General features: G+C 49.7%; 6 protein-coding genes across 6 annotated transcripts; 4 read left to right on the forward strand and 2 right to left on the reverse strand.

Moving 5' to 3' along the window:
* Positions 1-427: 427 nt before the first annotated feature.
* On the reverse strand, positions 428-1,440 carry KD926_011671 (glycoside hydrolase family 43 protein; the record flags this gene model as incomplete). Its single annotated transcript, XM_053096188.1, has 2 exons — positions 428-1,102; positions 1,156-1,440. 2 exons carry the CDS (start codon positions 1,438-1,440, stop codon positions 428-430), a joined length of 960 nt encoding a protein of 319 aa, XP_052959682.1.
* Positions 1,441-2,349: 909 nt separating this feature from the next.
* KD926_011672 (uncharacterized protein) lies at positions 2,350-3,774 on the reverse strand (the record flags this gene model as incomplete). The annotated part of the gene is made up of 2 exons (XM_053096189.1): positions 2,350-2,497; positions 2,573-3,774. 2 exons carry the CDS (start codon positions 3,772-3,774, stop codon positions 2,350-2,352), a joined length of 1,350 nt encoding a protein of 449 aa, XP_052959683.1.
* A 1,642-nt stretch (positions 3,775-5,416) lies between these two features.
* Positions 5,417-8,152, forward strand: KD926_011673 (uncharacterized protein; the record flags this gene model as incomplete). The annotated part of the gene is made up of 1 exon (XM_053096190.1): positions 5,417-8,152. One exon carries the CDS (start codon positions 5,417-5,419, stop codon positions 8,150-8,152), a length of 2,736 nt encoding a protein of 911 aa, XP_052959684.1.
* Positions 8,153-9,108: 956 nt separating this feature from the next.
* On the forward strand, positions 9,109-10,659 carry KD926_011674 (sugar porter family MFS transporter; the record flags this gene model as incomplete). The annotated part of the gene is made up of 3 exons (XM_053096191.1): positions 9,109-9,157; positions 9,204-9,653; positions 9,710-10,659. 3 exons carry the CDS (start codon positions 9,109-9,111, stop codon positions 10,657-10,659), a joined length of 1,449 nt encoding a protein of 482 aa, XP_052959685.1.
* Positions 10,660-12,602: 1,943 nt separating this feature from the next.
* KD926_011675 (uncharacterized protein) lies at positions 12,603-13,249 on the forward strand (the record flags this gene model as incomplete). The annotated part of the gene is made up of 2 exons (XM_053096192.1): positions 12,603-12,746; positions 12,815-13,249. The coding sequence occupies 2 exons, from the start codon at positions 12,603-12,605 to the stop codon at positions 13,247-13,249; spliced, it is 579 nt and encodes a 192-aa protein (XP_052959686.1).
* A 3,995-nt stretch (positions 13,250-17,244) lies between these two features.
* KD926_011676 (uncharacterized protein) lies at positions 17,245-17,632 on the forward strand (the record flags this gene model as incomplete). The annotated part of the gene is made up of 2 exons (XM_053096193.1): positions 17,245-17,384; positions 17,449-17,632. 2 exons carry the CDS (start codon positions 17,245-17,247, stop codon positions 17,630-17,632), a joined length of 324 nt encoding a protein of 107 aa, XP_052959687.1.
* Positions 17,633-19,914: the final 2,282 nt, after the last annotated feature.

Consider the following 19,914-nt stretch of genomic DNA (forward strand, 5'->3'; position numbering starts at 1 on the left):
CAAATATTGATATCTTATCCCTTCGGGGTCGCAGGTTCGAATCCTGCAGTTGTCGATTCTTTTTTGTGTTTTTGTTTGTCTGTTCGGGTATATTTGTGAGTAAGCAAATAGATATCGGGATGGGGCTAGAGATCTTTCCTTTCCCCCTTTTTATTGGTAGCCAGCCATTGGCGTCCGAAACCCTCGGGGTTATTTATTTCTGCCAGGGCAAGCAAGCCATCTTCTTCCTGAACATTTGATTCAATATCATCCATCCAATCTATGTAACCCTCTGCTACAGTAATGCACTTAGGTAAATACATTATTTGGTGAGCAGGTCTAATCAAAAATTATCATCACTATTAGGTCCCACCCTGATGGATAGGCGCCTCTTTTATTAGTCATTCTATCTCCAAAGATACGTATAGTTGCGAAAGCGCTATGCCATTTACTCAATATGGATGACTCCATCCTCAATGTTGATGTTCGCAGCCCAAACACCTCGCCCCTCATCGAGATTCTCGCCATTGTTAAAGGCATGGAACAAAATCGCCTTTCCATCTTCCCGGAAATCAGCACCGCCGGGACCTCCCAAATCTCCAACATTGCTGGGATCTCCAGACACCAGCAAGGGGGCATCCGGAGCGTTCACCTTGGTATACGGTCCGCCAACCGAATCAGCAGTCGCATAACTAACATCGTAATCCTTCGTGTTGTACATGTTTGACGAGAAAGACAAAAAGTACGTGTCGCCAGATTTGACGAGGGAAGGCGCCTCGACAAGGGGTCCGTCGTTGTCATCGCGGTCGAGAAGCTGCACGGCGTCACCGTCAGGAGTCACGGCGTCTGATTGAAGCTTCTGCAGCATGATGGGTGTGGGATGGGTCGTTCCGTCCCCGTTCAAACTATTTCCGTCGATCTTGTACACGACGTAGAATGTCCCATCGGAGTCCTTGAATCCGGCTGCGTCGATGGCGCCGCCTTGATCAAGAGGGCAGGCGAGGGAGTCGGATGAGGGCTCGTAGGGTCCCGTGATCGTGTCCGACGTCGCGGCTCCGAGGCAGTGCTTGCTGTCGTCTTCGCGAGCTGCCGCGGAGAAGTACATGACGAATGATCCATCATTCTATAGACTAATTAGTCCGCGTGCTATAAACGAGAGAAGAGAGGAGCTTGTACTCGTTGAATAACATCCGGCGCCCAAATGCCCGGATGGGCATCGTCCTTCACCCAGTCGGGGAACGGGCCGGGGAGAGCATCGGTATCCAACTTATCCCAAGTGTTGAAATCAGACGAGTGTGCGACTTGTGCGTTTTTGCCGCCGCTCGTCGTTCCGAACGCGTAGTATCCATCATCGGTCTGAATCACGTTCGGGTCAGGGAAGTCGCTGTCAATGACTTGCCAAGAGTCGGCCCAGGCGTAGCTGGATAGAAGGGAGAGAGCAAGAGCAGTTCGGATAGGCATTTTGTTGTCTATGTTGCATGAGCGCTACAAGAAACTGCAGAGGATGGTGAGAGGGCCAGTCGCATTTATACACAAGTAGATCTGTAACGTTCTTTCCTAATCGGGCTTCGCAGTGGTTTACTCAAACTAGACAATCGTCAGAATTACTTGCAAGGGGGATCGGTATGCTGGATGCTCCACCGGGCGGTGATGGGGCCATTTCTTATTCGCTACCTAGAGTCTTGGGGTCGGTTCGGCTTTGGGGTTTCAAGGGAAAGGATCTTGAGAGATACCCGATGTTGTGGCACATCTGGATTGGAGTCCATACAGCCAATCTTTTGCATACGTCATGGTCGAACTTCCGATGTTGTATCTTGATCGAGTCAAGCGCTCATTTTCCGACAATAATATCTGAAAGAACTGTCGATGAGAAAACATTATGATATCCACTTGAGCTCCGTGATTGGATACGTCCTCGTATTCTGCAGCAAGTAGCTAAACATTCCGCCCCCGGCACCACAGCCTCGTGCTACTTACTAGGGCAGTGCATCCCTTAATAGTCAATACCAGGCATTGTGAATTGTCAGACTCACGCCACAGAAGAATAAGCCTTGACCTCTTGGAGCACCAGTGACTTGGCTAAATTTTGATTGGGTGGTGTAATAACGACTGAATCTAGCTGGCCGAAGGGGATGAGTGGAATAAAGAAGCGCTCGCTAAGATGCCGACTGATACTTCGCTAATGATTAGCCAGCTGACATCCAGAATCAAGTGTATTTGGGGGAGCGTTTTGAAAATTGACTGGCAGACGGAAGAAAACCTGCTTTAATTATTTTCGGTTAAAAACGAGTTTTTATTGCTCCTAGAGCGTAAGATAAAGGGTACTAAAGACTTTTGCTATCTATCTCCATGGTGTTGAAATACATTATTTTAGAGATCCTCTCTATCATTAGCGCCTGGGACAAAGGAATGGCCATGGACGAAGGTTTGATCCTTCAGACCAGGTTCATTGTCAAGAACTCTGCTCTCTTCCATCTCCTCCATGTCCAGGTCATCGTCATCCATATCGTACATTGCACTATTCTTCAGTTCGATATCTTCAACGGAACATTATTTAACTCTGTGCTGGTTGAATATCGCCGTGATCCAAGACCAAACTCGAGGCATCCCCTCGATCAGGGTACCACCATGATCGCGCTCCAAGTACCGAAGATATCTCACCTTCGTGCCCTTGCCGCAGTATTTCTCGTACAGCTTATCGGTGTCTTCGATGGGACCCGTGATATTATCCTTAGTTCCTTGGTAGATATAAAGTGGGAAATTCGGACTCTTGCCGTGCTGGATGTGTTGTCCCATCACACCATAAGTTTCAAGGATATCCTTGAACTTGTACAGAAACTCGTCCCCGCTCTTAAACCAGGAAGAAATGTTGGCGGTTGGCTCGATTTTAGGCGCATTGAGCTGGCACTTGGTGCAGCGTCTCTGAGGGCCCAAGAAAAGACTCTGGTATTTGGGTAAGAGATCATCGCGCATATGCTGGTCGACTTCGGGGAATGCCCTCATCACACCCAGGATGGCCCAAACATTAAGTGGAGACTGGGTGCCGTTGACGTTGATATATGTGTTCGTAATGTTCGGAGGAGGGCCGCCCATTGCGGCGCCGGCAATCTTGAGGTTGGACGCATGGTGAGCGTGCAGCTCTGAGGCCCATTCTGTAGCCAACGCGCCACCGGAGTACCCAAACATGACTGTTCTGGCCTTGGGCAAGATACCGGTGATGTGCTTGGAGTTCAGCGCCGCCTGGATGGAGTCCAAAGTGTGAAGGCCGCTCTGCGGACCGACAGTGAAGGCAGCATTGGAGCCCTCGTAATCGGGGATGTTCAGAATGGGTCTCTTCCCAAATGGTCCTTCGTAGCTTTGGAGATAGGGAAAGACGAAGGTCATTTGCACCTGGTTCCACATGGCTGCGGAAAACCCAGCGCCTGCCTGAAGTCCGTAGGAAGGAGAGCAGTTGATATCGGGCGCATCGTAGGCGATCTGGTACGAAAGAACTCGGTTTGGACTCGGATTCGCCGGAATGACAATCGTAGTCACGGAGGTTGTCTTGTGTAAAGTTGCATTTCGAGTCACGTACAATAATTGATGTGCAGTGAGTGGACTCTCGGCACCAGGAACAACTGATGGCAGCTTGACTGGGCGATGGTCTATGATATAACCAGGATCTTCGCTTTTCCAAGAGTCATTCTTGGGTGTATAAAAGGGATCTACATCTGGCAAATCCGGAACGGCCGCTGCAGTTAAGACATGGAGCAGCCCTAGTACAAGGCCTAGAATGCGCTGCATCGGGCCCGTCATAGTGCACAAAGAATGAAAACACAATTTATAGGTACTCAACAGTAGTTCAAACTACTTAGTCATTGAAGGAATGAGAGTGCTGATAATATCATATCAATTAGCAATGGTGCGATCGTGGAGTTGGGGACACTTATAGCTTGTCTTTAAGATTTAATCGAGAACAAAGAGCAATCGAATTTTGTACGAAAATGATATATACTGACAAATTTTAGGTTATACTCTAACTAAAGACGGAAGCAGCCTTGTCGAAGCTGTCATTGACGCGGCCATTTATAAACTCAACCACATACTATATGCACTGAGGTATGTGGCAATGTGTCAAGAACCTTACATCCCTTGCCCACACACGTCATAGATCAAACTTCATCCCTTCCGGTTATGGCTTCTATGATGGGCGAACAGACTTTTCATCTTTCCGCTGCTTCAGCCAGCCCTCGAACTTGATCCAATGAAGGGATAATCAGACAGCCTAAATCCAAATAAAATGTAAATCATATAAAGTAATCTGGACCAGGTTACGACCGTCACGCCGGAACCAATGTTTGCAATACATTGCGTGGCTGGCTGAGAAATTGAAAAAATCTTGAGGATACGCGTTACCACTTTTTGATTGATTTTGGGATGGAATGAAAGTGTACCAGCTTTTACTGCAGATCCAGAAAATGGGGTCTCGTACGACTATTACGATGAGGAGATTATGCGATAAAATAAGAGATCTACAGAGGAAATGTTGACGACTACTTCTTACAAAATGACATAGCCCATCTAGTCTGGAATGCAAGGCAGTCATATACGACGTGGGACAAGTCTGCATTGATGTGTTGACTCAATTCTCGTTAGCATTCAAATAGACACTAAGGTTCAGCAAGACGGCTTTTTGTCATTGTTAAAGATGATGCTCGCGAAACAAGGCTCGGCACACGAAATTCTTCAATTCTTTTTCGTCCAGTCGATTCAAGAAGTTAACATCACTAAATGAGGAGATAACTTGGACATGGGTAATACAATGCATTCTTTGCATCCTATCCTGGGATTACCGCCAACCAGTCGAAATCTCTACCGAGACTAAAAGGAGTCAAGTCAAATTGTCGAAATGGCCCAAGTATCCACCTTCGTTTGATAGTTCGCACACTGACTCCTTCCGTGTAAAAACTTACCCGTTAATAAATCCTCCCACTGACAAGAGCGCAATATCGTAGAGACTCTAATTGTGTGTTCGAGAGCCCAATGTAGATTGTACTCCCCACCATGCCTCGACAAGTCCGATAATGAAAGCAATGAAGCAATGCAGTGAGCTATTACCCAGCCACTTAGCACGCAGGAGTATGTTGTTACGTCAAAAGAGCTCGGCGACCAGACCAACATGCCAAGATGAGTGGTTTCTATTAGTTGAGATCCTAGAGAAGTGGGAAGCACACTAACTGAAGGGTTCCATAGGATGGGTTGATGGTGTGTAGAAACTGTTATTAATACGAAAGAACGAACCGGCCGGTCGGAAAACCCGGGGTATCTCCCCCCGCGCCCTGCTTCGGCATAATGCACCCGAATAACTTCCCCGCGGGTCAATAAATACACCCACCATTATCCGGCGCGTTCGCACGCACGCAACCCAAACAAAAGAAACAGAAAAAAGGGACTCAAAATGAAAATCACACGTTGTGGTATTCACGGTTTCCATGAAACGCTCGGCATCGATGCCGAGGAGCTGCGCTTCTACTGGACCATCACCAGCGACGTGCCCAACACTCAATCCGCATACCAAATCACCCTCTCGAAAGATGCTTCAGCTTTCAATCAAGACACTCCCTCCGAGACGAGCGTTTTCTGGACCACCGGGAAAGTCGCCAGCGCTGAGCAACGCAATATCCTCTGCAAACCCTCCGACGGATTCGAGTCCATAACGAGCTACTTCTGGCGTGTCACGGTCTGGGACGAATCCGAACATGTCTACCATAGTGCTATCAACCATTTCTTTACCTCCTACCCTCGCTCGCGCCTCCTCCCTCCCTACAGCATGAACCAGACATACATGCCACACAGCAGCCTTATCTTTCGCACATGGTTCGAAAACGAGCACGACAGATGGAAGGCCGTCTGGATCGGCGACGGCGGCGACAAGCCCATTTACCTGCGCAAATCGTTCAAACTGTCCGCCCGCCCGGTGCGCGCGGTCCTTTTCGCCTCGGGTCTCGGTCACTTTAATATGTCTGTCAACGGATCCGCGGCTTCCGCTCATGTCTTGGATCCGGGCTGGACGAACTACCATCGCCGGGTCCAGTTCACGGCATACGATGTCACGAAACACTTGTCGGCGGGGGAAAACGTGCTGGGCGCACATGTCGGGAACGGATTCTACGCGGGAGATCAGGGCGATCGGTTCTTCTGGCCCATGTATGAGGATAATACGTACGTGCGGTATGGGAACGAGCTGTGCTTTTTCGGGGAGTTACATACCTTCTATGAGGATGGGTCGCATGCAGTTATGATTTCCGATCCCTCGTGGAAAGTGCGGAAGAGCGCGACCTCGTTGGCGAATATCTATGCCTCCGAGACGCATGACAGACGGGCTTATCCTGATGGCTGGGATAATGTGGACTTTGATGAACAGGAATGGGCCCCTGCTAAGCCGCTGACTGGCCCGCGGGGGTTCCTGTACTATCAGTCTCAGCCACCGGTTGTGTTGCATGATACGTTCCAGCCTGTGAAGGTCTATTCGCCGACGAAGGGCACAGTCTGTTATGATCTAGGCCAGAACGCGTCGACAATGGTCAAAATCGAAGTCAGCGGGCCTGTAGGAGCGGAGGTGATCATCCGGTATGCGGAGACGGTGAAAGAGGACGGAACGGTCCTGATGCCTGACCCACTGTTCAAACAATTTGAGACAGGCGTTTACTCGAAATTCTACCTCTCGGGCTTAGGTGTTGAGACCTGGGAGCCCGACTTCAGTTTTACCAGTGCGCGGTATATCCAGGTGGAAGGCGTGTCGCTTTCCGCTGATGACGGACTCCCTGTGATACACTCTGCTGTGGGCCGCCATGTTTCCTCCGGAGCACGAAACCTAGGCACAATGACGACCGATAAAGTGGACACTAACGCGTTGCTGAACGCTCTCTATTGGACCTTTAGCAGCAACCTCTTCAGCTACCACACCGATTGTCCACAGATCGAGAAATTCGGTTGGCTGGAAGTCACGCACCTGCTCGCCCCTGCGACACAGTATGTTCGTGATATGGAATCCCTGTATACGAAGATCCTGGACGATATTCTGGACGCCCAAGAACCAAGTGGTCTGGTTCCCACAATGGCCCCGGAAATTCGCTACATGTGTGGCCCCCTCCACGATACAATTACTTGGGGCTGTGCGGTCTGTTTGTTGCCCGATATCCTGCGAAAATACTACGGCTCTACCCATGTCATCCCGAGAGTATATCCGGCAGCCGTGCGCTACATGGAATACATGCAGAAGAAAGAACGAAAGGGCGGATTGATCGAACATGGTCTCGGAGATTGGGGCCGAGACATTGCGTTCGGAAACCATCAAGCAAACATTGAAACAGCCGTTTATTACCGCTGTCTGCGCTGCGTGGAGGGCATGGCTAGGGAACTAGGCTTGAGCGATGACGCAGAGAAGTACTCGCGCTGGGCCGAAAGAATTCGCACCGTGTACAACCAGCATCTTTTGGTGACCGATACTTCGGAATATGGATACGCATACTACACCTCGCTCGACGACTACCCTGCGCGCGATCGCACAGCAGTCAACCAAGGCGTGGCCCTACAATTTAGCCTTGTTGCCGACGCGCACCGCGAAGATGTCATGAAGGCGTTCCTCGCCGACACAAGCGACGGGCGCATGCGAGCCGGCGAGATCGGGCTCCCGTTCCTCTTCAGCACGCTTGCGGACGCCAAACGACCGGATTTGGTCCTGCAAATGGCGCGACAAGAAGAGCACCCATCGTACATGCGCTTCCTACGCCGCAGAGAAACAACGCTGCTCGAATTCTGGCAGGACGAGTGCCGCAGCAAGTGTCATGACATGCTGGGCACAATTTATGAGTGGTTCTACCGTGCCGTGCTGGGATTGAGGAGCCTCGAGGACGCGTACCGGCGGTTCGAGGTTGACCCGCCTTATACGGCGGAGTTTGGACACGTCAAGGGTAGCGTGGAGTGTCCGTATGGAGTGATTTCGGTGGAGTTTACAAGAGGAGACGGTGAGGTGAAGTTGAATGTGGAAGTTCCTTTCGGGACGGTGGCTGTGGTCAGGGTTCCCGAGGGCAGAAAGGCGGAGGTTGTCAAGAAGGGAGATAGCGAGGGAAAACTGTATGACGAAGATGCTGACCTGTCGCATGGGGTTTATTCGATCACTGTGCGGGAGTAGTGGGTTAGTTAGACTGAGAATGATAGAGATTTACTCATGCCAGAACACGATTGATAGAAAAGGCATAACTAGTGCACGATAATTAATGACAGTCTCCAACAGAACCATTCCTTAAGCAGGCAAGTGCTGTCTCACCTACCAACATTCAGCCAATAATCGAAAGAGTTCGCCGCCTGGTAGTCGGAACGTGGCCCACGATGTTGTCGGGATATCCGATGTGGGGGAATGCCCGGGGTATTCGAACTGAATTAGACCGAGATGACTCCCCAGAATATCATCTGATGCCCGGACGAGGGCTCGGGCCATGGAAATATCTCTCTATCCCGCAATAACTGGCTACGGAGGCTGGTCCTTAGACTCGGAATATCCACCTCTCTCGGTTGCCTTCGGGACAGACTTGTTAGTGTATATTAGTGAACCACACAATGAACATGACTCTACTTTTCTCACAGCAACGATATTTGGTCTATGCAGAAAGTACAAAATGCGAGAGATCTATGATTCTCGCAAGCAAACCGAAAAACAAAAGAATCGGCTTCAGTGAAAGCCTCGGATCCCGAAACAATACAGACCAACAAATAAGCTACGCCGTAGAAAACCAAGTTAAGCCCAAGACTGCTAAGCGAAGGACCCGTCTCAAACTAGCCCGACGCCACAATAACAAAGTCCAGGTGCCGTGGCGATTACCGATTTTATGGCTCTTCTCTGGCCTCTCGGTTTTCGGGGTATCTTGTCCCTTTAGCGGACATGGAGGTGCGTTGCGGTCCGACCAGCCCAAATGGGTTAAATCTGGGGTAGAACGGGATTCCGGGGTCGGGCATGCCATCCGTATATATCCTCCTTCGGTTCGTTTGAGCGGCTGGAGCACGAAAAGTCACATCGAGTTTGGGTTTCTTGAATTGACATTCCTTAGTCCATCTTCAAGTCACTGCAGGACGGGGCACGACAACGCCAAAATGGCCAAGATCAAGACGTTTCTTTCGGCCATCTTCCTGGCCACAGGAGGTAAGTCTCCCATATGTCTCCTTTTACTCCTCTTCTGACAAAATAGGTTTCCTCTTCGGTTACGATAGTGGTATTATCACCTCGACTATCTCCCAAGAGCATTTCATCGACTACTTTAACAACCCCAGTAATACCGTAACTGGCGGTGTGGTTTCCTCCTTCCAAGGAGGAGCCATTCTCGGTACAATAATCAACATGATGCTTGGAGACTGGCTGGGTCGGAAACGCTCGATCTTCCTAGGATCGGTGGTGTCTGTCTTTGGGTGTGCCTTGCAAGCAGGTGCCATATCGATGACTATGCTTATCATCGGGCGGTTTATTGCCGGAGCCGCTGTGGGTATTATGACCTCCATTATCCCCATGTACGCGAGTGAATTGGCAGAGACGAAATACCGTGGTGCCATGTCCGGCCTGCTGCAGTGGATGTTGAGTTGGGGATTTCTCGTGGCACAGTGGTTGGGATACGGGACCTCGTTCGTGGATGGCGCGTTCCAATGTATGGACTACCCTATATCCCCGGGTTCCCATCGCATCATACTAACTAGAATACAGGGCGCTTTCCTCTTGCCTTCCAATGCGTACCCGGTATTGTCCTCATGATCGGCATCTGGATGCTTAACGAATCGCCACGATGGCTCATGGAGAAGGACCGCCACGACGAAGCGCTCGAAATACTCCGCAAACTCCGCAAAGGCACCCCGAACAGCGAAGATCTCGTGGCCGTCGAGTTCCAAGAGATCAAAGACGCCATTGACGCCGAGCGCGCCGCCCACAAAGTGACCTGGTCATCTATTCTCACCACACCCTCCTGGCGGCGTCGTCTGGCTCTAGGCTGCGGCATACAAGCCTTCGGTGTTCTCTCCGGTATCAACGTGATCAACTACTACGGCCCCAAGATCTACAAGTCGCTCGGGATCGAAAACCAGACCTCGCTCATGATCATCGGCATCTCCGGCGCCTTGTCTATCGTCTACGCCACGATCTGTCTCTGGGCCCTCGATAAAGTCGGTCGGATAAAGCCACTCATCTTGTCGGCCGCCGGCTGCGGTCTTGCCCTCGTCGTCAACGCCGCCCTCTCGCAGCACTGGGACGCCACGAACGAGAACCTCCTCCGTGCCATGGTCGCTATGAACTTCGTCTTCAGTCTCTTCTACACACCCCTCGGTTGCATTTCGTGGGTGTACCCGGCTGAGATCTTCCCCGTGGATATCCGTAACCAGGGTAACTCCATCACGACATTCACCAACTGGACGTTTAATTTGGTGTTTGCGCAGTTCTCGCCGCAGGCGCTGGATGACATTGGATTCAAGTACTTCTATGTCTTCTTCGTGTTCAACTTCATTGCGCTCCTGTGTTATGTCTTTTTCTTCCCCGAGACGAAGGGTAAGACGCTTGAGGAGATGGACTTGGTGTTCATGGATGCGAGTGTTGCTGTGGCGGCCAAGACGGCCGATATGGATGAAAGCAAGAGGGAGGATGTCCAGATCGAGCAGGTTAGGTAAATATTCTTGGGCGTGTTATTCCTGGTGGCATGTACGGTTAATGATAGTAAATCAACGTTCAGAATTCAATTACAGATTGGGTATCTTCCTATGTTCCATTTCCGGCGGTGGTCACTAGCTTGGGATACATGTACCAAAAATTTGGCCTCAGTGGCTGAACTTTTATCTGCACGTAGTATAATGAAATTAACAAGACCGGCGTGCATCATAAAAACGGTTCAAATGTATCAATGAATGGACAAATTTCGAGTCGTTGATTTCGGGGGTCGATGCAACTAGACTGGCCGGATATTGTTTCTGGATATATAACAAAGATAGCTGGGGCTTGAAGAAAACCTGGTCGTGTGAGAAATAAATGTGCAAGGACGGATCGGGATTCACCTGAATCCTGTAGAATACCCCTCAACTAACTTAGAATTCTTTTTTTTTTTATTTTTAAAAAAAAAGGGAAAACGGGGAACGCCCAAAAAGACATGAGTCAAGTTTGAACTCAAGCCTTTTAATGTTCAGTGTTTTGTTAAGTACTGTTAAGTGTTATTCCAAATGAATGGAGTTTCAGTGGTGTTAAGTGTTAGGGCGTGTCCAATACCTACGCTACCTATTGGAGCAACGCCGCCGGGTAGGACGATAGAAAGACTAGAAAGATTGGAAAGACCAAAAACTTGTAATTTGGCCTCAGACAGTCGCGGATCAACTAGGGTTGATTCCTACCCGCTTGCGTGCTCAAGGAATTCAAGCAGGCCGTGGCGTCGAAATTTGTGCGTCGATTGGGGCTCAAAAAACACCATGCTTCTCTGAAGTAGAAGTTCGATTTTGTCCGGGATGAAATGTTCGAACTTACACGCAGATGTCTATACCTTCGCATTTATCTACGGAATCAGACGATGCAAACCTGGAACTCAAGCTGTATTAGCGATTTTCCAGGCAGTGGACGAGCCGAGTTGTTAAATGCAGTCTTCTTCCAAGGACCGCAGCCAGGGCAATTAATCTTCATTCCATTGGGGATATCCCATCCACGAATGCGTCTTCTGTAACCAAAGAGATATTTTTGCAGACAGGTTAGGCAGTATACTCAATTTCTAGACTATTTCTTAGCCTTTGAGATGTTGAAGCTTTTGCGTTGATCTAAAGCGTCCTCTCATCATGCACTGTCCATGCCCTTGGAAGGTTTGATCTGCACCAAAATCCTCACCAGGTCTACGGCAGTACAAAGAGAAGGACCAGACTACAATAGTAAGTTTAGCAATGATTACAGCATACAACTCCTTCCCTTTGAGTTTCCCTTCCAAAGCATCGACCTACAACATGTTCGGCTGAATCAGGCCAGACATACATGCTTCTCCCTGGAATGACAGACCACGGAGCCACTAGGGCTAAGAGACCTCCCCTTGAGAATGCGCCATAGTTCCGAAAGAGGCCCATTGGAATCTACGTTACATCCAATCATATTCGCCCACCGACAGGGGATAATGCAATCGGCCAGCTCCAGACCTATCCCTGTCCCTCTTGCCATTTATGGGTCCCCAGGTGCGCGGGCTCGATAGGCTTCGGGCCGTTAGCGGCAAGGGATGGGTGGGTAGGTCCTATCGATCAGTGGCAGTCAGCATCAGTTTCCAGATTAAGTCTCTCAGACCAAGACGACCATAACCGCCCTTTTTCTCTAGATGTTGTGATAGAAGATATGTGTTGCAATTTGTGGCGTGTTGCATCGGTTATCACGTCTGCGTTCAGCACATCAGCCATGGAGAGGAAGGACTACATATATTCAATCTCCTGGTCATGCGTCTGAGAGTTTCTAGCACAGTAGCTAGCCGACCAATCTCACCTGTCTTTGGATCCTGACCTTGATCTTGAACTTCATCTTCATCTGTCTTGCGATCGTGATCGTGATCTTCATCGTCACCTTCATCTGCATTCTTCCCTGGATTCCACCCTATCTCCTCATGGCTCCCTTTCCTCGCCCCTTGCTAGGTTTTATCCCCCTAGCCAATCCCCTCCTCTTCCTCCTACTTGGCTCCGTGCAAGGGGCACCTCTCGAGGCGCATATCTCCCCGCAAACCTGGAATGCAACAGGACCCAGTAACTCGGTGAGGACGGTCCAGTCAAGACATCTGTTACAACATGGACAGAGAATCATTGCTAACGTCACGCACAGAGCCATCTCGTGTCCCCACCGCCCAGACCCTGGGGACCCGCGCCGTTCTTCTGGAACGCTGCTCCTCCGCGCCCGTATCATGCCTATGGATACGGTGGGTTTTACTATCCCGACAAGCATGAAGACGATGGGAGAGGTTTGGTGAACGCCAACGTCGTCGATCAGGGCCCTGAGGCTGAGCCCGAGGCCGAGGTTCAGGATGTCGACGACGTAGAGATCTTGGATGAGGATGACGGGGAGGACGAAGTGGATATGAACTCAGGTGCAGAAGAGTCTGATGAGAGAGATGAAGACTCGACTCCGGGCCTGGATGCGTCTTCTTTCTGGAACCCGTTTGCTGGTCCTCGGCGCGGTGATGACCGGAAGCAGGGAGACTGGGACTGGAAGCACCAGGCTCATGGACACGGGAGGTCATGGGGAGAGGCAGAGAGATGATTTCATCGGCGTGTCGCTGGGGAGGATGATGGCGTGGATGGATAGATAGATATGGGGCTCTAGACCCTGTGTTTGTCCTAGCTCCTCATTCTCATTTGTGTTTGGAATAGATCGATGTATGGGGAATCAGCTGCTAGTAATTGAATGTTGAGGGAATGATAAGAATCGATATTTGCAGTGTGTACGGAGTACCAACCCTATTGTTCCAACAGTGAGGGAATACCCCGAGTACCCTATTTCCAGGGTGGCCAACGCAAGCCATCCCACAAGCATGATAATCCCCTGTGGGAAAACACATCGAACGAACCATTTAGGTATTTAGTTAGTTGGATTTGGAGCTATCTCGAATAACGGCAATCGAAGTTTTTCATTTAGGCTTAGCCACCCTCCCGTGTCTCACTATCATTCGGATCGCGCCGAAGAAAAACCAACCAGAGGCAAATTGTGCCGAGGCCGTGTTACGGCTCCGATCGGCGCGGAAAAAACAGAACAAAAGAAAGCTCATGTTATAATTAGGTCCCTACTCAGTAGTTAATACCAAAAGAAAATATCTAACCTGGCTAAAATTGCCACTCTCAGGTCACCGCAGAGGGCGTGACTAATGAATAAGGCAAATTAGCATTCATGTCTCACCTCCAGCGAAAGGAAACGATCTTTTGCCTCTAGCTGCGAAGAAAGAAAAAAAGAGACTTGTCAATTGGACTGCCGTCGCCGATGCAAGTTGGTCTTTGTACGACCTCACGCTGCACACGTCCATACCAATGCAGTATAAGCACTAACGCTAAGACACGAGCGGGAGATTGCGGGTTACACGGAGCAAAGGGGACTGACAGATCTCGCTGGTAGGGGGCAAGAGGGAATGTGCGATTTTGGTCGATTAACGATTGGGATTTGGACGACCAGGGAAATGTTGAGCAAATGGGAGGTATTCAAAATATGCGCTGTTGGTGGTACGTAGAATTGATTGCAACAGAGTCTCTGCCAAAAATCCGATGTGGCAGACATGTGTTGGCCATGTTCTTTCTTTGTCTGTTTGATCACGACCAACAGTTAGTTAGTATCTGCATACCAAGACTATCTTCCGTCGCGAACAACAAAGAACAGAAAAATTTCCGCAAAATTTGACAAATCTTTCTCTCCCCGGAAAGTCGAAATCCCACCGCGATCGAATCGAGGCTGTGTGCGATCCCTCGTCGTGTTAGTGAGTCCCTGGACAGCGGCAGCAATCAACCACCGCAGCCAAGCGTCTGGATGTAAATCCTTTTAGCCGGAAATGGGCTAGCGGACAGGAGGACACCCTACAGCGCAAGTCTAGACCCAAAATGAGCCGGGTTGACCCAAGTTGAAACCGACGCTAAGGCGATTGCGCATAAGCTCGCGCGGAAACACCCTGAAAATGTCAGGGCAGCGACTCGCTCTGCTTGACACAGCCACGCTACGGGCAGCTGCCAGGTAGCTTGCACCCGGATCTTTTTGCCTCTAGTCCTGCGTCTTTCGGTCCGGCTTGCTTCCCTTGGGGTGGATCGTTTCCTTCTATGGACACTCTTTGCTGGGGGATGCAGGGCCAAGAAGGTCGACTGGCACGTGCAGAGTTGATGTTTTCCATTGGACATGTTTCTGGGGATAGGGTCTTGGAACTGGCGGGGATTGGGATGATCGGGAATTTCTTTGACTAAGCGGATCGTCCGGTGCGGAGGTGAACATTGCCGATGGCTCTGAACCTGATGACTAGGCTCTGTCTTTGGGCAAGAGAGGCGTTCAACTCGGCCGATGTGTGATGCTATAGGCGATGTCCGTGTGTCTACAGTACAAGCAACGAGAGGGTACGGTGCAATTGTGCTGAGCGGGTTGGTTCCGTCAGCCAATTATCCCTGATTGTTTCCTGTTTCCCTCTCGACTTTGCTTCTGTTTACGGTGCAGGCAGAATAGGATGTTTTAGACATTGTAGTCTCGATCCCGTGTGCTGCAAATCGTGTCATGTTGTAGACATGCCGTGGACAAGAAAGGCAGATCTCCCCGAGCGGCTGTGCCCTCCACGATCCGGTGACATACCTGTCCAGAGTCCATCTTCCTTCCCGTCGACTCAGATCATATATGCCTCATTGGCTGCTGGGATCAAAATACCTCACCGGCAATTGTGACCGCGACTTGTTATTCCGGGTCGATTTGGGAACAGAAAGGGAAGCCGGTAAGACGACATCATGATGCAAAAGGTGACTGCCGATACGAGACTGCATGGCTCAATTAGCCGGTCTTAGGGTCGATTGTGTTCGAATGAGGGGGTTCTAATTTGGCAGGTGGTCGAACGGCGATCAAGTGTTATCAGTAAAGAGGCTATACCCCAGATGACGGGAGTATGATGCAATATTTGACTGGACTGTCGGGATGAGCCGTTGTTCAACCTGATGCTCGTGGAAAGTGCAGATCGGGCTGTTAGTATCTTGATTAAGGCAACTGAATTAGCACCCCAGGATGCTCGAGATGCCCATGACCAGGTAGCAGGCGATGCCATATGATTCCTTTCACTTCACTGGTGGAAGACAAAGGCATTTTCGCTCGTCGGGGTGACCAGAATAGAAACTCATGCTGGCCATGTAATGATGAACCGTGGTTTGAACAATATACGGAGTACTGGAGAACCGGGCTCCCTCGTGGGTTATAGGAGCAGGCAGCAAAATAATACCCAGTCGCTTAAGCCTTTACCCATTTATCAATCGCTCCACCCTCCACAGGGCAATGCAGGGCACGGGGCAGACTACCCGATAGATCATGGAACAGAGTACTGGGTACTGGGTAGATTAAACGAGACGACGATCATCTCCGCCCCGTCGAATGAGGAGTTCTGACGACAGCGGACAGAAGTATTCCGTTATGCCAGTCGGCCCCAGGAAGTATCTACGGTGTACGTACGTCCCATTAATTTACCGATGGTTCGTCGCATGGTTGGCAGCAGCGATCCGCTTATTCGGACCCCGCGGGCCTGACAGATAAGCAAACGAAGAGTCTTGGTGGCACCTGGAAGTATCTTTGGTGTTTGACAGTCAGTCAGTCCGTCAGTAAATGGCCACATCTAGAAGGCCTGCGCTGGACTGCGGGCAACCCGATCCATACAGTAGGAACCGATGCAGGGAGCATGTGGCTGCGCGCGAGTGGTCCTTTGTTGCAGAACAGGCGACCCCGGAGCCTTTTTCGCTTGAAAAGTCTTAAATCGCACCCATGAAGCAATACGAAGTAGCATCTGGATTTCGACCACTGGCGATACTCTTACGTTGCGGGAATTAGGGCTCACCCGTGCACGACGGGGCAATGGAATTCTTCTGCCTGTCTCTGTCTTGAAGTTCGTTCGGCACTAACGGCGTTCGCGAGTTAGTCCAGTGCCGCAGCATGGGACCATTATTGCTCTGCCCCTTCCCCCTAGACCCTCTCTAGGCGTAGGCCGTAGGGCAAGGGCAAGTAAAGTCGCTGCCTGTGCCGGTGACAAGTTCTCCTCATTCTGAGACAAGCTCCGGTCCCCTAGTGGCGTCCGTCGGTTCTCGTTATTGGCGTGCAGACCCGATCGCAATGAGTCCGACTCGACGAACAAAGCTTGGTCTCAGTTTATTTTCATCAAGCTCAATCAGGTGTAGGCAACAGGGTTCTCTCCACTGGCTCTTGGATTATTATTACTATTATTATTTTCTTCTGACTTTTTATTTTAACTTTTTTGGCCTTTCTCTTCCTTAGCGCTTCCCTAGCTGCCTAGCTGGATTAGTATCCCTAAATTATTGTCATTTATCATTCTATCTTAATTTTCTTTTTTTTCTGGGCCTTTTCGAGGGGTTTTCCGGTTAGACTGTCATGCAGTTTGCTTATTTATACCGACGTGACTGGCCTGCTTTGGTCCCTTCAATCACCTCACTTTCGTTCTTCCATCAGCCAACACCTTAAGAGACCTTCAAGACCTCGCAAATATCCTCTCTCTTCTCAACCAACCTGTCTGGTCAACCTCACACAAAATGCCTTCCCTTCCTCGCCCTAACACCGACTACGAGCGCTGGATGCGAGACTCGAATCCTGCCCACACTCTTGCCGCTGAGCCAGAATACGGCGGTCAAGTCCAAAAGGCCGCAGAGATGGATTCAGCACTGGAATATCAGTATGTTATCATCCCTATACCTCCCACCTTCCATCTGCCAACATGACTAACGATTCAAAAACAGACCACCCCTCTCAAACCCTCAGATCTACATCTCGCGAGATGACCGATCATTCCAACTCTGGGAAAACAGACCCCCCTTCTCGACCGCCTGCATCATCCCCATCTTCGTCGTAATAGTCGCCATCATCTTCGTCAAGTCGCGACATTCGCGAGAGAAGGAAGGTGCCGTCAGCCTGAAGGGATAGACGACCAAGCCTCCATGTGACTTTTCTTTTGTTTTCGGAATAGATGACTGGTGTGGTTCAATTCAGGGACCTCGTGCCGGTCGGGTCTCTGGTGTTGATTTTCATGTTCATGTCGATGTTAATAGTTTTTTCATACCCCGTTCTATACCTATGCTACCTATGCAATAAGCGATGATTTTTATTCAAATTCTCTTGTTTTTCCCGCTAGTTCTCGTTGTCTACTTGGAGTTGGCTGGCTGTACATACTGCATTGATGAGCGCAAAAGATAACACTCAACCAGCTTACAATATTCAAACTCCATACTTTTCTTCACATTCCTCAGACCATCGCATCCTCAGCTTCTAAATCGGAATTCTCCGACCGGCCCATCATCATCGCTGGCACCCTCCATCCCATCCTTTCCTGCCGCTCAACAGCCGACTTCCATCGCCCAATAGGTAACCCGCCGTCTGAACAGTCGGTCGCCACCGCTTCACCAACAGCTTCAACCCGTCTCTACACCAGATTGAACTGGTTAAGCGCCGAGTAAATTTAGCCATTCAATTTCGATTTCCTCCTCAGAGCCTCAGCCCCAAAGGCAAAGCCATCAACATCCATCGAAAATGATCGCCGAGATTTCCCCGCCAAGCTTTTCTCTACCCCGTCGGTCTTTCCAGCGTCTACGCATCATCCAATAATAGGACTCGAAGCGAAGAATTAGTGCGATTGGATGTTGGAAGGCAAGGCAAAAGTGGGCTGGAGATTCTCCCTGGGTGGATCCACGGAGGAAAGGGTGAGAAAATGGCAGTCCCTTCCCCTACGGAGCTTTCTTTCTCCGTTTTTTCCAACAATCAACTCTGCCTCGCACGGATACCACGGGCTCTAGGACGATTCTGGAGGATGGGCGACCGGTGAGAAGGATTTGCTTTTGCTTGTACTGTACGTAGTTCCTTTGCAGTCTTACGGCCTTTGACAAGGGTTGGGTCCACAGATGGTCCCGGGACTCCTTTTGTTAACTACTGTAACTGAGACTTACGACTGATGGGTTGTTAGTTATCTGTGCTACGAATCGGACGATAGTCATGAGGCTGAGACTCGATGGATGATAAATAGGTAGGAGTTGTTCTGCGTTTCAATTCTCCAGTCAGCCCTGGCGGAACCCCTGTGTGATGTATCAGTATCAGTGCTCCGTCTTGAATTTGGTGTTGATTGTTGACCCTTTTGCGGAGGTGCCGACCGGTGAGTAACTACTCTGCATGGAGAACACCGTTACAATATACTGTTCTGAAACTAGCAAGTGGCTAATTGATAAGGCAGGCCCAAGGGATCATTATCGAATCCCATTAGTTAAAAATAAACCCTAAGTAGTAGAAAGCTAACAGAACACCGCGGGCGGCAAATTTTTTTTTTTTTTTTTTCAATCAAAATAGATCTAAAAACAGGCCCAAAAAAACTAGTCGTGCCTTGTGAGGAAAAGAAGAAAAAAATACTAGACCCTAAAAGATAGTTGCGACCGGACCAAGTCCTAAACTAGAGAAGTGAGACATTTCTGAACGGCTTAAGTCGCGGTATGGATAGACCCTTTTTCGCCGCAGTAGCGCAGATGGCACCATGTCGGGCTCGGTTTGTGGATCCCGCAACTACGGCTGGTCAGTCAGAATGGGTCGCGGTGAGGAGGCCGGTCATTGTTGTTGCTCCTATTCTTCGAGAAAGAATGGAAATCACGAAAATGGATAACTAGCCCGGGAAGGTTCTGCAGGGTTTTAAGGGTCGTTGTCTTAGATGCTCTTTGCGATCGAGGGAAACTCCAGCAATTCCCCAATACCTATTAATTGGGATACTCTGTTTTCTTGGGTCATGGCGTGATGGTCCACGTTACCTACCCTCCTAATCCCCGCTTGTCGAAGACCACAGGCAAATTCAACCTCCCCTGCCTCGTCTGGAAATGACGTATGGATACCTAACACCATTTAATCACCGCAACTATCTCTTGCCCCAAATAGGCCCTTCATCGAATTCTTCTTGTTGATTGAAGATGTCTTAATGCTCGGCTTGGCAGAATTTGCAACACGAGATCACAGATACGGAAGAGAATTTTGCAGACGCAAAATCATCACTGGCGAAACTTTTCTCTTCACGGTATGTCAAGAAAAATTGGGTGCTTTGATGACTATTAATTCCATAATACAGGAACTCAATTTTTGAAACGGACCGCAATTCTATCCTTCAATAACACTGTACCGGAAAAAAACAAAAAACAAACAAACAATGAGATACGGAAAAAGCGCACAAGGAACTGCAT

This window comes from Aspergillus affinis (genome assembly GCF_023601865.1).
Source record: "Aspergillus affinis strain CMG 70 chromosome Unknown NODE_9_length_501208_cov_87_169129, whole genome shotgun sequence".
NCBI classification, from domain to species: Eukaryota; Fungi; Ascomycota; class Eurotiomycetes; order Eurotiales; family Aspergillaceae; genus Aspergillus; species Aspergillus affinis.